This window comes from Alosa alosa, chromosome 16 (assembly GCF_017589495.1).
Source record: "Alosa alosa isolate M-15738 ecotype Scorff River chromosome 16, AALO_Geno_1.1, whole genome shotgun sequence".
NCBI lineage: Eukaryota > Metazoa > Chordata > Actinopteri > Clupeiformes > Clupeidae > Alosa > Alosa alosa.
The window spans coordinates 2,289,121-2,304,222 of record NC_063204.1 but is presented as its reverse complement, the minus strand read 5'-3'; the positions used below and the strand labels follow the sequence as shown (position 1 = coordinate 2,304,222).

The following is a 15,102-nucleotide window of genomic DNA, read 5'->3' as shown; positions in this document are numbered from 1 at the left end:
TTGTCGTCTGTACGTGGCGGTAGGATTCTGGGAACGCCCAAGAAGGAAGCTGAGAGCTGCTGCTGCAAACGGGTTAGCAATCAAACCGATGTTGACAACGAATGTGGCTACAATCTTGGATTAGACTATTTTTTCCGTCGTAGCATCTGTTCACCTGATGCGCGAACGTATATCTTAACACCATCTACTCATCTGTTGCATGTACTGTGTTTGTACTGTTGCACTAGCACTATGGAGCATATCCGAACACCAAAGGTAAATGGGGAAACATTACTGGCTAATTTAATTAGCCTGTCAGCTAATTCCGCTGTTGTGCGCCCAGTCTGTCTGTTTAGCTGTCTTTGATGTTTAGGCTATATTCGGCAGTAAGTACAGGATTATTTGCATTTCATTTGTTTTTGTCTCTTAAGACGTTGACTGTTCACATCAGCCGTTGTAATATTTGCATGCAGCAATACGCGTCTGTCAGTCAGTGGTGAAACAACTTGCGTTACCAGTCAGCCAAGATTTTATGCAGTTACTTCAGTCACACGATGTCATCTATAGGCCAAATAAAATGAAATTGTGTGCGTTCAGTTCATGAGCAATGCAACTCTGAATCTTCTGAAATATGAATGTTTCTACAAGGAGGAACAGCTGTAGGCTTCACAGACGATGATTCAGCGCAGGTTGCCGAGACATACAAAAAAAGAAAACACAAGTTACATATGTAAACTCTGTCAGATTGGGCAAAGGCGGGCACTTTGCCAGTCAACTCACGAGTGAGGCAGATGCTGGTCTTGACCTGCTTTCTGTGCGGCCTAATTCGTTAATATTCAATACATTAGCTGTCTGAATTCAGCAATGTAAACAAGGGCGAGGTACATTCTTGTGGTGTTTTGAAGGTGTAGCCTAATCTAACAGCACATGGTTTAGTGATCCTGATATGCAATCCTGAGGTAGACACATTTGTGTTCCTGGTTTATGGTGTGACTGTTAGTGAACTGTAAACAAACTGATAAAAAATTCACACAGCACTTAAGATGTGGTGGTAGAAAAGAGGCACAGGGCTAATGAATCTGATGGACAAGGGGCTTGGCAAATGTAAAGAGTGAGCTGGTATCTTGAGACTAATGGGAGATATTTCCAGCATCACGTCCTGCTGTGCCGTGCTGCTATAATGGTGCCGCGTCTCCTGGGAATTAGAACTGTGGTACAAGAAAAATGGGCCTATGAGGTCACAGTCAAGATCTGCAGAGCAGCAAAGGTAGCTGGGAGGTGGAGTGCGGAATTTAAATGAAAGTGTGCAGAATTTAAAAGAAAGTGTGTGAAATTTAAAGGAAAGTGTGTAGAATTTAAAGGAAAGTGTGTGGAATTTAAAAGAAAGTGTGAAATTTAAAGGAAAGTGCACCTTCAATATCCATTGAGCCCAGAGGGTAGAGGGTTGGGCCTTGGGAGTGTGGAGAAGATAAGAAGCTGATAAAACAGTGGGTTGCTAGGTCATTGTCATTACTGGCGGTGTTATGATGACTCAGTACTTGTCAGTAAGCTTTTAAAAGAAGGTCACTGACATGTGTAGCTCATGTCATAGGCTAGAACGGTGGAAGTAGCCTGACTGTAAGGTCTATATAATCAGTGTATGGGAGTCCCAAGTGACATTATTGGTTGTGCATTCTGTGAAAAGATGCTGTTTTGTTATATTTTCCATTTTTATTTTATTTCTTAATGATGGGCAAGCCTTAAATTGTGAAATAGGCAAGGATCCATTAAATATACTGTCTATCACTAATAGAAAATGTTCTTGGATATGCATAGAGTTTACTCAGTTTCTATTACAGAGTTACATTTTTGATTGTCACTTTCTGAAATGAAAATACTGACCTCCATAGTATTTTTTGTTGTTTTGTGTGAGAATTTTTAGTTTGGGAGGGTGACAATGGGACCACAAGGTCATCTCTCTTTGGGGTTTTATTTCAGGCATTTTGCTCAAGGCTGCATGGGTGAATGAAAAACTTATTACACAGCATATGTTTCAGTGACTCATACAGTACCTGGTTGAATAAACTTTGAGTCATGTGTTCCCCATTCACAGGTCGAACAGGTGAAGTTGCTGGACCGTTTTAGTAACAAGACGGTCACCGGCACGCTACACCTGACAGCCACCCATCTCATCTTTGTGGAGAGCAACTCGACCAGCGCACAGGAGATATGGGTAAGAAAAAGAGCTCTGCTCTGCTCTACTTTCATCTTCAACTTTCAACCCCCCATCCCCCTTCTCTTTGTGCTGATCACTCAGCGAGAGACATGCCCATTGTGATGAGTTTGCAGAGGGTTCCGGAAGTTGGGGGCATGAGGAGGAGGATGTTGGTTGTTGGCCACTTCCTTTTCAGTGTGGGATTCAGTGTGGCTGTAAGATGAGGGAAGTAGGTTAGTAATGCCTGGCCTTGGTACCTGTCTGGGTTGCCACGGTAACCTGCTTGGCAGAACCTGTTGCAGAGAATTAGGGGTGGGGCAAAGACGCCGCCGCTCCGTCCGGCATCTTTTGTCTTGTTGTTATGTGTCTTGTTTTGTGGAGCGCTTTGTGTTGCACTCTGTGCATGTTAAATGCGCTATACAAATAAAATTGACTTGACTTGACTTGAGGAGGTATAGATACAGAGAGAGAGAGAGACAGAGAGAGATTAGTGGATAAAAGAATTGAAGAGATAGAGAGATTAATGGATAAAGGAAATGAGGAGAGAGAAGAATTGTCCGCCAGTGGCCTACATTAGTGTGGTCAGAAACCTAATCTGTCACTTTTGGCCTGAAAAACATTGAGCTGATTTGACTGGTGGCCAATACTGGCCAGCTTATCACAGCTCAGAGCGTCGGCCTTATCTCTCACTCCGCCCAGCAAAGTGGATGCCAACAGCGGATCACTTTCAGTACGCCCATGCAAACAGATGCCCCACCAGACAGATGCCCCACCAGACAGATGCCCCACCAAACAGATGCCCCACCAAACAACACTCACAACAGTGCCATGTTTAGGATCCTCAGCAAGAAGACACTGAAACCCCATTTGAGGTTTTCTTAGCGGAAGCAGATACAAGAGCATTGACTCACACATTCCCCTGTAGACTTCCTGTCCTCTCTGCACAGTACACACAGCTGTGGGTTTTAAAGTGAGACTGAGTGGAACTGTTCTGCTTGGCCAGAGAAACGGGGGGCCCTGGGGTTGTGGGCTTGTGTGTGTGTGTGTGTGACTTCACTGAATGCCAGAATTTTGTGTTTAAAAAATAAAAACCGAGTTCCGGACCATAACCGCTCCGGGTGGCCTCAGCTCTGTTTGCGGTCAGCTCTTTTGACCGAGATCAGGAAGCCACAGCGATTTTATCTCATTTCCCTGCTCTCCTAAAACAAACTGACACATGCTGTGCTGGTCGTTTGTATGCTCTTGTAAAGGTTTCTTGACTGGGCTCTTTTTTGTGGTAACAGGAAGTAGGTTTATAAATCAACTACACCCAAGCTCACCAGTGCTCGTGTGCAAAGAGCTGTTCTCACACAGACATTTGTCTGCACATGGTCGGAGAAACACAAGGTCCAATCTGTTCCGTAGTTACTCTAGTCATGACATCCTGGAGGGCTTCAGTGAATATGCAGATCAATGCGCATTTTAATACATTCCCTGGACGGGCTACTCAGAAGCCAACTGCTGTAGCTCATTCAATATGGTAATTGTGTACTTCGAAGGCCCCTTCTCCATCTTATGTGGACAATTACAATTATGCACATAACTCTCATTCCTATGTGGACATTTTACACAGGACTGTAGCTCAAGTTGGCAACTGTCCAGTTTTAACAGACATTTCTATAATGATTTGTTCGGAGTGATCTCAAATGGCTTGGGAGCTGAACACATATTACTTGACATTTATGTTTCCCATTTTTAGTGGTGTTTTCTAGCTATTTCTTAGTATGGAGTGGAAAATAATTCAACACAGTAAACTGGAGAACCCCTCTTTGCATTACTAAACACATTGTTTACCGACAGTGGTCAAATTGAGTTTCACTGGTCTGAAGAAGTCACTTCACTTCACTTGACCTAACTTGTCCTATCAGAGGAGCGGTCACATCAGTTGTCTCTTGTGTGTACCCAGGCCAATATTACAGTAAAGGCATTTTATTCTAGTTCAGGCCTCTCTTGCATGGCCTTATCTTGGAGTCATCTCATTTGGTTCAGTCTTGAATGAATGGGTGTCTATCTGCTAACATCCAGTCAGATATACGTGTATATATACAGGGAAGGTAGTACATTCCTTGTACTACGGGTAGGAGATTTCTCACAGTGGCCGATCAACAACCAGGCCTATTTCAGTATGAGGTCTGAGTCCAACACCTGTACACATCAAACCGTCCTGTTTATCTTTTGGGAAGATGGTGGCTCAGGAGGGAGAGGGAGAGAAGCCGGAAGGCTGCTTGTTCCAACCCAGCCCCTCCTGACCCTGTCGAAGTGTCCCTGAGCAAGACACTGAACCCCAAACTGCTCCCGATGTGCAGGTTTGCGCCTTGCATGGCAGCCGTGTGTGTGTGTGTGTGTGTGTGTGTGTGTAAATGGGTAAATGTAAGGGCTCGGAGGAGTGGACAAGCGCTATATAAATGCAGTCCATTGACAATTTGCCTTTCGTCTGCCTGTAGATCCTGCACCACCACATCGCCTCAGTGGAGAAGCTCCCGCTGACCACCACCGGCTGTCCGCTGGTCATCCAGTGCCGGAACTTCCGCCTGGTGCACTTCGTGGTGCCGCGGGAGAGGGATTGCCACGACGTCTACAGCTCGCTGCTCAGGCTACTGCGGCCAGGTAGGTTAACACTGAGAGGGAGAGAGAGAGAGAGAAAGAAAGAATGGATAGAAAGGAAGAAAAAAGAAAAAATGGATAGCAGAAAAGAAAGGAAGGAAGAAAGAAAAAATGGATGGAAAGAAAGAAAGAGAAAGGAAGGAAGACAGGAAAAAGAAATGGGTAGCAAGAAAGTCAGAGAGAAAGAAAGAAAGGAAGACAGGAAAAAGAAATGGGTAGCAAGAAAGTCAGAGAGAAAGAAAGAAAGGAAGACAGGAAAAAGAAATGGGTAGCAAGAAAGTCAGAGAGAAAGAAAGAAAGGAAGACAGGAAAAAGAAATGGGTAGCAAGAAAGTCAGAGAGAAAGAAAGAAAGGAAGGCAGATGACTGGGTTGGTGAATGAGATCTGAATAAATAGTGTGCCATGAGTAGAGTGACAGCATGAGGAGCAGGCGTAATAAAATGGACAGAGAGAAAAAGAGGGAGTGAGAGAGGAAAGTCTAATCGTGTCCTGTTGAGTTTGGAGATGGAGGAAAGTCACAGCAAGGCCTGGAGGGATTAGGGAGGCTGCAGATGGTGTGATTAAGCTTGGACAGCTGTGTGTGTGTGTGTGTGTGTGTGTGTGTGAGTGTGAGAATGCCTCTGTATGGGTATTCACTTCCGTGTGTCTATGTTTGTGTGTGTTTGTGTCTGTGTAGGTGGATGTCAAAGCATTCCACAAGCAGGAGATGTTGACCTTTGCCAAATGTGTCACACGTTGAGTCAACCATTAATACCCCAACTGAAGTCCTCTCTCTCTCTCCCCCTCTCTCTCTCTTCCTCCCCCTCTTTCTCTCTCCCCCTCTCTCCCCCCTTTCTCTCTCTCTCTCTCTCCCTCTGTGCAGCGTCCTATGACGAGCTGTACGCCTTCTCCTACAACCCCAAGCAGAATGACCAGCAGAGAGAGGAGGGGTGGCAGCTCGTTGACCTGGGCACAGAGTTCGAGCGCATGGGCGTGCCGTGCGACCAGTGGCAGCTGACCGACGCCAACAGAGAGTACAAGGTGGGTGTCCAGCCCTGAGGTCTGCTGACATGTCTCTCTACGGAGCTCAGTCTACAGAGGGAAAAACATACTGTATGTTTCATCATCAACTTTATTACTCAGGATTCCTTCAGATACAGATAACACAGACACCACATACAACATACATTACACACATTTATCGTCATTGATGCTTACTTGGCCTGAGCCGTCTTTGTCTGATGGCTGAATAGCCATTTTTTTTTAAGCACTAGATGGCCTGTTGCCAGAGACGGGGTCGTGATATGGACCAGAGTCGATGTCCAAACATTTCCAACGTTCTACAATGTGGAAGGATTAGCAAAGTGTAAAGGTTCCATTCCAGTGGTAACATTCCAAGTGTAGAATGTTGTTGACTTGCTAAGCCAAGTGAGACGTCTGATCCCACTTCGCTCTCCCTGGAGTTTCAGCAATCAGGCGAGTTAATGGACGGAGAGCCTAGCCTCATGTGATCATTACCGCAGAGCCAATCACTCAGCCAGTTCAGCCTCTCATGAGTCAGAGCATGACTTGAGTTACATGCAGAGCAGAGCACTAGCAGAGACAGACTCTTTTAATTATCTTAAACGAGGGTCTTTCAGAAGTCTGATACACTAAATGCTCTGTGGAGTGGCCATTTTATGCATGTCTGAATTGTGGTGATGTAAAGGATTGAGGATTGATTTAGCTATGTGTGTGTGTGTGTGTGTGTGTGTGTGTGTGTGTGTGTGTGTGTGTGTGTGTGTGTGTGTGTGTGTGTGTGTGTGTGTGTGTCTGTGTGTCTGTGTGTGTGTAGGTGTGTGATACATATCCCAGAGACTTGTACGTGCCCATCACTGCCAGTAAGCCTATCATCGTGGGCAGCTCCAAGTTCCGGAGCAAAGGCCGATTCCCTGTCCTCACCTACTTCTACCAGGAGAAAAAGGTAAGAACCCAGCGGCATCATGGGAGATCTCTCTACCTGTCTGTCAGACTGTCTCCTTGCGTGACTATTGAGAACCATCACAGTGTGTTATGAGGGACCATGCATGTTCATGTGCTAAATCTGTTTGATGGTGGCAAACTATTCTAGCATGTATCGGGGATTATCAGTCTCTCTGTTAATTAATCTGTTTTGTCTGTCTGTCTGCTTGTCAGTGAAACACGTCCCCCCACGTAAAGAACAGACAAAAGGCTTTCTCCTCAAAGGTGTCTTGTCAGTTTGCTGACTTGTTTTGAAGTGTGTTGCTGAGGCAGCTGCCTGTTGTATTGGCTGTGGGCAGGAGCATATTATTATTATTATTATTATTATTATTATTATTTGTAATCTTTACACACCTCTAACAGGTTAGAGTAGACCCAGACACACCCACAGAAACACACACACACACACACACACGCACGCAAGCATGCAACACAATGCTTATCAGAAGTGATTTGACTGGCTAAACAGGGGTGTGTTAATGTGTCCACAATAAACACCTGCTCGTCAGTCACACAGATGATTCCTAGTGGGCGTGGAGGAAGTAGGTCATTCCAGTTCGTTCAGCATGAAGCGTTTGGCGTCCAGTTCGTTCAGCATCAGTGTTTGATCATCTTTTGAAATGACTCCAGATCATCTTCTGGAGTCATTTCCTATGGAAATCTGGGGGCTCGTTTGTAAATATTACACAAGAGGAGGTGGTTCATTTGTTTAGCAGATGTTTTTATCCAGTGGAAGTCGTACTGTGAAGAGCATGTGAAATGGAAACCTGTAATCTGGTGTTACTGAAGCCTTACTCTAGGGATCGACCGATATGTTTTTTTCAGGGCCGATACCGATATCAATATTACCAAAACAGGAGGCCGATAACCGATATGTAAAACCGATATGTCAGTTGTCAAAAAGGGGGGTAGGTAGTAAAGGCGATATTCTGCAAAAAATTAATTCAAAAGCATTTAATTATGCAAACTTTTCTTTCTTCTTTTGATACACAATTGTCTATCAACTTGCATCACTTGCAAGTGTAAATCCTGTGTATCATGTTAATCCAAGAGCTAAGTGATCGCAATTATTTTCATGGACTAGGCCTACACAATGGGCTATGTGCTTGTTAAGGGACCTGTCACAAAGAGGATGCTTTGCCATCGTGTGTGTGAGTGCACGAGAGAGGGAGAGGAAGAGGTGCATGCGTGATGGCAAGTGTTACGGTTGAATAGTTTAACAAAACCGTTTTAAAATAGTTCTTAGGCTATTTAAGTATGCAATTTGTGTCCATGTGTAGGCTACAAGCTACACTTTTGAGAGCCTACGGCTCAGGACGCGATTTAGTTCAGGTCGAATTAAATTACGGCTGGCCCTGGCTGCATGATGTCTTTTCTGACAGTCCGTTTCAAAAAGGAGCAATTAGATTTTTTGACGTTCGCTATCGCATAATTTAGGACTTGTCTGTACTATGTCCGCCGTGGTGTGGGTGCTTTACTTATTGATCCGGATAAAAGAGACAATAGCTTACAACGTGGTGTTTTTGTAACTTCAGTGTAGATGATTGTGATTCATTGTAACTTCAGCAATGTAGGCTACCTTCCTTACCTTCGAAAAATAGCTCCGTACAGCTGAAGCCCAGTCTGCAGTCTGCCTCAGTGAGAATCCTAAACTTTGTCTGTGTTCAGTCTTCGATCCTGATTGGCTGCATTCGTGCTAACTAACCAATCAGACGGTGTAGTGGGCGGGACAATGCTCTTGACCACAGAGTAGCAAATGCAGGGAGTGAGAGACGCTTTACAGACAAAGTAGCGCGTTTCATTCTTTAACCATTTCAATATCGGCTTATCGGTGGAAAAAATGACCGATACCAATTATTATAAAAATGCTAAATATGGCCAGGCCGATAATTGGTCGATCCCTACCTCACTCTACCTGTTCAACTACTGCCTCACGGTGCCACGGCATTTATGCCAACTTACATATTTCAACAATGTGTGTGTGTAGTTCAGAATGAAAATAAGTCAAAGTCAGCTTTATTGTCAATTTCTTTTGAATTTTAAAATTGTCATATTTTACCAATTTAGGTCCACAGACAAACATAACATTCAAGTAAACAAAAAAGTAAGTAAATAAGTAAATAAGAGGGCACATATAATAATGAAAAAATAAGAGCAGCAAAATTTGGTTGAAATTGTGCATAGACAGTCAATAAAATACTAGTGCAAAGTCAGGCCAATAAAAGGCTTGGGTAGTTCTGTTTGACCTAAGTAAGAAAGAAAGTGGCATAGTGGTGCAAGTTATGTAAGAGCAGCAGAAGTGTTGTGTTTTCAGGACAACAACACCAAGTTGTAAAAGTGTACAAGTGTGCAAGTGGAGTAGTGCAGGCTGGCCATTGTGGGTCCAATGTCCAGGATGTTATGTAGCTGAGGGTGGTGGGGGGTAGAGGAGGGAGAGTTCAGCATCCTTACAGCTTGGTGTATGAAGCTGTTGGTGAGTCTGGTAGTGGGAGGCGCAGGCTTCTGTACCTCTTCCCAGAGGGCAGTAGATCAAACAGATTGTGGCGGGGTGACTTGCATCACTCACAATTTTGGTAAGCCTAGCGGGTGAGGTGGGTGGTGTAAATGTCCTTCAGGGAGGGGAGTGAAGCACCAATAATCCTTCCAGCTGTGTTCACTATGCGCTGCAGGGCTTTCCTGTTGTATTCAGTGCAGCTTCCGCCCCACACAGCGATACAGCTGTGTAATAGCACAATGCATTCTGTGTTTGATCAGACCTGCCTAAGTGTGTAACTTACTTCCTTCAATGTTTGGATCTGTGAATCTTCCCCTGTGTTAAGGTCCAAATAAAAGCGTTAAAGAGTGTGTGTGTGCGTGCGTGCGTGCGTGCGTGTGTGTGTGTGTGTGTGTGTGTGTGTGGTGTCACAGTCAGCCATGTGTCGGTGCAGTCAGCCCCTCTCTGGCTTCAGTGCGCGCTGCCTGGAAGACGAGCACATGCTTCAGGCCATCAGCAAAGCCAATCACAACAGCAGCAGGTTCATCTACGTGGTGGACACAAGGCCCAAGGTAACGCACCACTCACCTGTAACGCACCACTCACCTTAAACGCACCACTCACCTGTCACCGGCGTATGCCTACTTCTCTCTGGGGGAAGAGGAAGTCAACAGTTTCTCCATTTCACTTTCAGTTCCTTCATGGCATCCTTGAGTGTTAAAAGTTCAAATGAAAAGACCATACGAAGGGAAGTTTCTTAAGGAGCTCTGTAGAAATGATTAAACTTTTTTTGTCTGCCACGCCTTCGGACTTTATTGGTTCTGGCCGGGACAGATATGAAAGGAAATGAGCAGTGCTGTGGCTTTCAGAAATATACTTTAAAAGTTGAAATATAAACAAGTTTGACAAAAAAAAAACATGGTTTCTCTTCAAAGCTTCTTCTTCTCTCATTAAGTTTAGGGGTGTGGTTGTTGGTAATGTCTTTGTTTGATATTGATTCAGTTTGTTTTGATGATTATGGTTTAACTTTTAATTTGAATTCATTGTAACAATCCTAATGACATTTTCTGTGGATGTGGTGCCACAGCTGAATGCTCTGGCCAACCGAGCCGCAGGGAAAGGCTACGAGAACGAGGACAACTACTCGAACATCCGCTTCCAGTTTGTGGGCATTGAAAACATCCACATCATGAGAGCCAGTCTTCAGAAGCTGCTCGAAGGTCAGAGACACAACCGGAGCACACAGGAGGAGTCTTAATGACTATTAAAAAGCCTTGACCAGTACCCTGGCAGAATTGATGATCCCCTCTGTTTCTAAACAATCTCTTTTAGTGGTGGGAACACGCTCTCTCTCTGCCACGGAGTATCTAGTGGGGATTGAGAGTTCGGGCTGGCTGAGGCATATCAAGGCCATTGTGGACGCTGCCATCTTCCTCATGAAGGTTTGTCCCCTGCTGTGTGCTTCAGAACGTGCTACTAAATGGACAGTTGTGTTGCATTAAGTACGGAAGAAGGAAAGGAAGGAATATAAAACCTTAATTATTGCCCTGATTTAAATTTGTACTGCACTCACAGGAGCAATGGTTGAACTGTGTAGTGAGTGGACCTTCAGACAGAAGGGTTTTATTTCCCAAGATGATCCACAATTGTGAATTATATATTTCATTTATGACCGTTATGTCACCAGGAATTTTGCCCAAAAGCCAGATATCCCTAATTCTTTGTGAGTAGTGTATGTTAAGCATGATGTGTGTCTTTCAGGCTATGACAGTAGAGGGCGCCAGCGTGCTGGTCCACTGTTCAGATGGCTGGGATCGCACGTCCCAAGTGTGCTCCTTAGGGGCTTTGCTGATGGATCCATACTACCGCACCATCAAGGGCTTTATGGTACATCCCTCCCTCAAACCTCACAAGCATACTCACTCACTCACTCACTCACTCACTCACTCACTCACTCACTCACTCACTCACTCACTCACTCACTCACTCACTCACTCACTCACTCACTCACTCACTCACTCACTCACCCTCTCACTCACCCACTCACTCACTCTTTCACTCACCCACTCACCCTCTCACCCTCTCACTCACCCTCTCACCCTCTCACTCACTCACTCACGCCCTGTTCTCTGATGTTGGTTGTCTCCTCCTAGGTACTGATTGAGAAAGACTGGATCTCCTTCGGACACAAATTTGCGGACAGGTAAGTGGGATCTATAGGCTATCTGGTGTAACCCACTACCAGTGAGTTATGCTAAGCTAGGCTAACAGTGTCAGACTGCGTTATTGCATGCATAGAGAGGAGAAGGGTATGCATCCCCTTATCTAACTCAGATGGCAGATGGCAAATACTGTAAGATTATTTCCCAAAAAGTTGGTGGTGTGTTTCTTAAAGTAACAAAGAGCTGGGCAGTGGGCTCACCCATCTATCTATCTCCTCTTCCTCCTCAGGTGTGACCAGCTAGACGGGGACCCGAAGGAGGTGTCCCCGGTCTTCACCCAGTTCCTGGAGTGTGTGTGGCAGCTGATGGAGCAGTTCCCGCAGGCCTTCCAGTTCAGCGAGTGGTTCCTCATCCAGATCCACGAGCACGTTCACTCTTGCCAGTTCGGCAACTTCCTGGGCAACTGCCAACGCCAGAGGGAGGATCTCCAGTGAGTGACCAAGACTTTAGAACCAAGACTTTAGAACCACACTGTGTAGTTCTTTTACCTCAGAATAACGCCTTCAAACTCATTCTAATTAGATGGACAGGCACTCATATAACATGCCTAACATGACATGCTTACCTACACGCCACACACTGCAAATGTATTGTTATGGTGTCCCACTGACTCTCTCTGTGTTTGTTTGTGTGTGTGTGTGTTCAGTCTGAAGGAGAAGACACACTCTCTGTGGGCGCACCTGTTGGCTGAGCAGCAGAACTACCTGAACCCGTTATACGACCCCACCTTAGCAGAGACGCAGCCAGTGCTGGAGCCCTCCACCCAGCCGTTCCACTTCAAGTGGGTGCCTGTCTTTCTCTCTCTTTCTTTTTATTTATTTTTTTAATCTATTCCCTTCTGTTTGTCTACCTTTACCTCTCTCACCTGCTGCCTTGCCCTTTGCATTCTATTGCCTCTCTCTCTCTCTCGTTCTCTCTCTCTCTCTTGTTCTCTCTCTCTCTCTCTCTCTCTCGACTGTCCTCTATATCCTTCTCTTCTCTGTCTACATTTCTGACTTTATAGCTTTCCCTTACTTATATTCTATGCAGCAAAATAAGTTTGTGTGTGTGTGTGTGTGTGTGAATCTGCGTGCTGCCAGGTTCTGGAGGAACATGTACCATCAGTTTGACCGCTCCATGCACCCGCGGCAGTCCATCCTGAAGCAGGTACTGACGCTGAGAGAGAGCAGTCGGGAGCTGGAGAACACCATCCGCAGCCTGGAGTCGGTGAGTCAGCTTCACACTTACACACTTACACCATCCGCAGCTTGGGGTGTGTGAGTCGGCTTCACACTTACACACTTACACCATCCGCAGCTTGGAGTGTGTGAGTCGGCTTCACACTTACACACTTACACCATCCGCAGCTTGGAGTGTGTGAGTCAGCTTCACACTTACACACTTACACCATCCGCAGCTTGGAGTGTGTGAGTCGGCTTCACACTTACACACTTACACCATCCGCAGCTTGGAGTGTGTGAGTCGGCTTCACACTTACACACTTACACCATCCGCAGCTTGGAGTGTGTGAGTGGCCTTGCTTACTGTATCTTTCTCTCACACTCACACTTCCCTCAAATTCACACTCAAATGTCCCTCACGGGATCAAAAGAGGATATATACTTATACTTACACACTCATGTACAAACTGCGTACAAATGATCTGCTGTACATAAATACTATTTCTCTGTTCACGTTTATCCATCTCCATGTATTCAGGGTCCTTACGGATCCTTATAAACTCTTACAACATCATTGTCTCACCCATTGTCTCATCCATGTCTCCTCTCTCTCCCCTTCCAGAAGCTACAGACGTATGGGGTGAGTGTGTCCCCAGTGGCGGTACGAGTGACCCGTCGTGAGCGCACGCTGCCCGCTCGGCCGCGCTCCCTCATCCTGGGCGCCCCGCTCAGCTGCAAGGAGGCGCAGCAGCAGCAGCTGGACGACGAGCCCGTCGTGGAGGCCGAGGAGGCGCGAGAGGCGGAGGAGGACGATGGTGGAGGGCTGGCCCGCAGCTGCGGCACTCGGACAGTAGAGGGCAGCAGCGCTACGGAGAACGGCTACGCGGAGCTGGACGAGGCGTTCAGCAGCAAGCCCAAGCCGGCCGTGGTCAGCCTGGAGTTTGGGGTGGCGCGCATGACCTGCTGAGCCGGGCGAAGGAGCAGAGATGGCGTCAAATGGACAGGAGGAATGGACTGGGTGGGGGGGTGCCTTGTAGATATACGCGGGGAGGGGAAATAAGGTCTGTGTGTGTGTGTGTGTGTGTGTGTGTGTGTGTGTGCTTGTGTTGTTTGGCAGCACCGATGGCACTACTCCCAATGTTGGCTGCCATGTGTTGAGTCGAGTGGGGCGCACAGATGGCATTGTCTGTGTTGTAAAATGGCTGTGTGAGAAATGTTATCACAGGCATCACCTGGAGATTTTTTAAAACAAAAAGAGAGAATATCATAGCACTAAAATGAATAAATGAATGGATATTACCAAAAATCTTCATCAAGTAAACAGTATGTTGTTATTTCCCTAGGTCATGGCAGTCTAGCTTATCCATCATGATTAGTCTAGCAGACATGCATATGATTGTCCCTAAATGGCAACAGACTCTGGGGATTTACACTCAAGCTATAAAATGTGAGTGATTTTTCATTACTGTGTCGAAATTGCCCTCCTCCATTATGCTTCATTAAACCCAGGTCTGCAAGGCAAGCCACTATGGGGCGCGACAAAGGATGGCCTGACCTTAAAGGCAAGAGGGTCAGCTGAGGAACAGGAGAACTTCAAGGGGTCACAAGAGGTCAATCATATACATTATAGGTTTTAAAAATGACAGAGAGAGATTTCCCATCTAACTAAAGTGATCTATGCTCCACATTAGCTGTTCCAGCATGATTGGTTTAGTGGTCCTTAAGTTTTCATTAAGGGGGTCCCTATGATGGCCCTTAAGTGACAGTGAGCGCTGCCTGCCATCTCTGGTCTGGCCTGGCCATGCGGGCGGGTGGGGGTTGTTATAGGGCAAATGCCCGAGGGCCCTGTATTACTAGAGGAATAGGATTACTGGGATGAATGGGGCTTTACGTTGATCCCTCGGAACAGGCGCTGGGACACAGCCAAAAAACCCTCGCTCCACGAGCCGCGTAAACAAGAGACATTTTTTTATTAGAATTCGCGCCAACGAGCGTGGCGGGATGAGTGGATTCTGGACAATTGCAGCGCACCCACATGCCTCACACACAGAGGTGAAAAGTAACATGGGTAACTTAATGACAGGTAACGGCTCAAAACGCATGATTAACACTTGATAGATGTACAAGTTTTTTTTTTTTTAAGAAGAGTTAGGCTACTTCATGTGTGTGGAATAAAAACGTGCAGTTGCCTCCCCTGTGCACCTAGGGCCTGAACTGTGACAAACACAATGCATCTCTTGCACGGCATTTTACAGCTAGCAAGGGCTTTTAAGCGTGATGCTCACGGCCGACAGAACAGGCTACCACCAGAACGCAAAGTAAACAGGAGAGGAAATTGTGAACTTTTAACCTACGGGAGCGTTTCTGGGTTGTGAAATCAGAACAGCGCCTGACTTCCCCTCTGCGCTATAAAAACCAAGTCAAGGTTTGCGTTTCATATTTGTCTTTCGT

At 45.9% G+C, this 15,102-nt stretch overlaps 1 protein-coding gene across 1 annotated transcript; it reads left to right on the top strand.

Moving 5' to 3' along the window:
* The first annotated feature begins 5 nt into the window (after nucleotides 1-5).
* mtmr6 (myotubularin related protein 6) lies at nucleotides 6-13,961 on the top strand. Its single transcript, XM_048265710.1, has 14 exons — nucleotides 6-255; nucleotides 2,072-2,191; nucleotides 4,657-4,819; nucleotides 5,679-5,836; nucleotides 6,630-6,758; nucleotides 9,704-9,841; nucleotides 10,357-10,489; nucleotides 10,602-10,711; nucleotides 11,031-11,156; nucleotides 11,423-11,472; nucleotides 11,721-11,921; nucleotides 12,138-12,272; nucleotides 12,571-12,697; nucleotides 13,274-13,961. The coding sequence occupies exons 1-14, from the start codon at nucleotides 232-234 to the stop codon at nucleotides 13,616-13,618; spliced, it is 1,959 nt and encodes a 652-aa protein (XP_048121667.1). The 5' UTR covers nucleotides 6-231; the 3' UTR covers nucleotides 13,619-13,961.
* The last annotated feature ends 1,141 nt before the right edge of the window (nucleotides 13,962-15,102 follow it).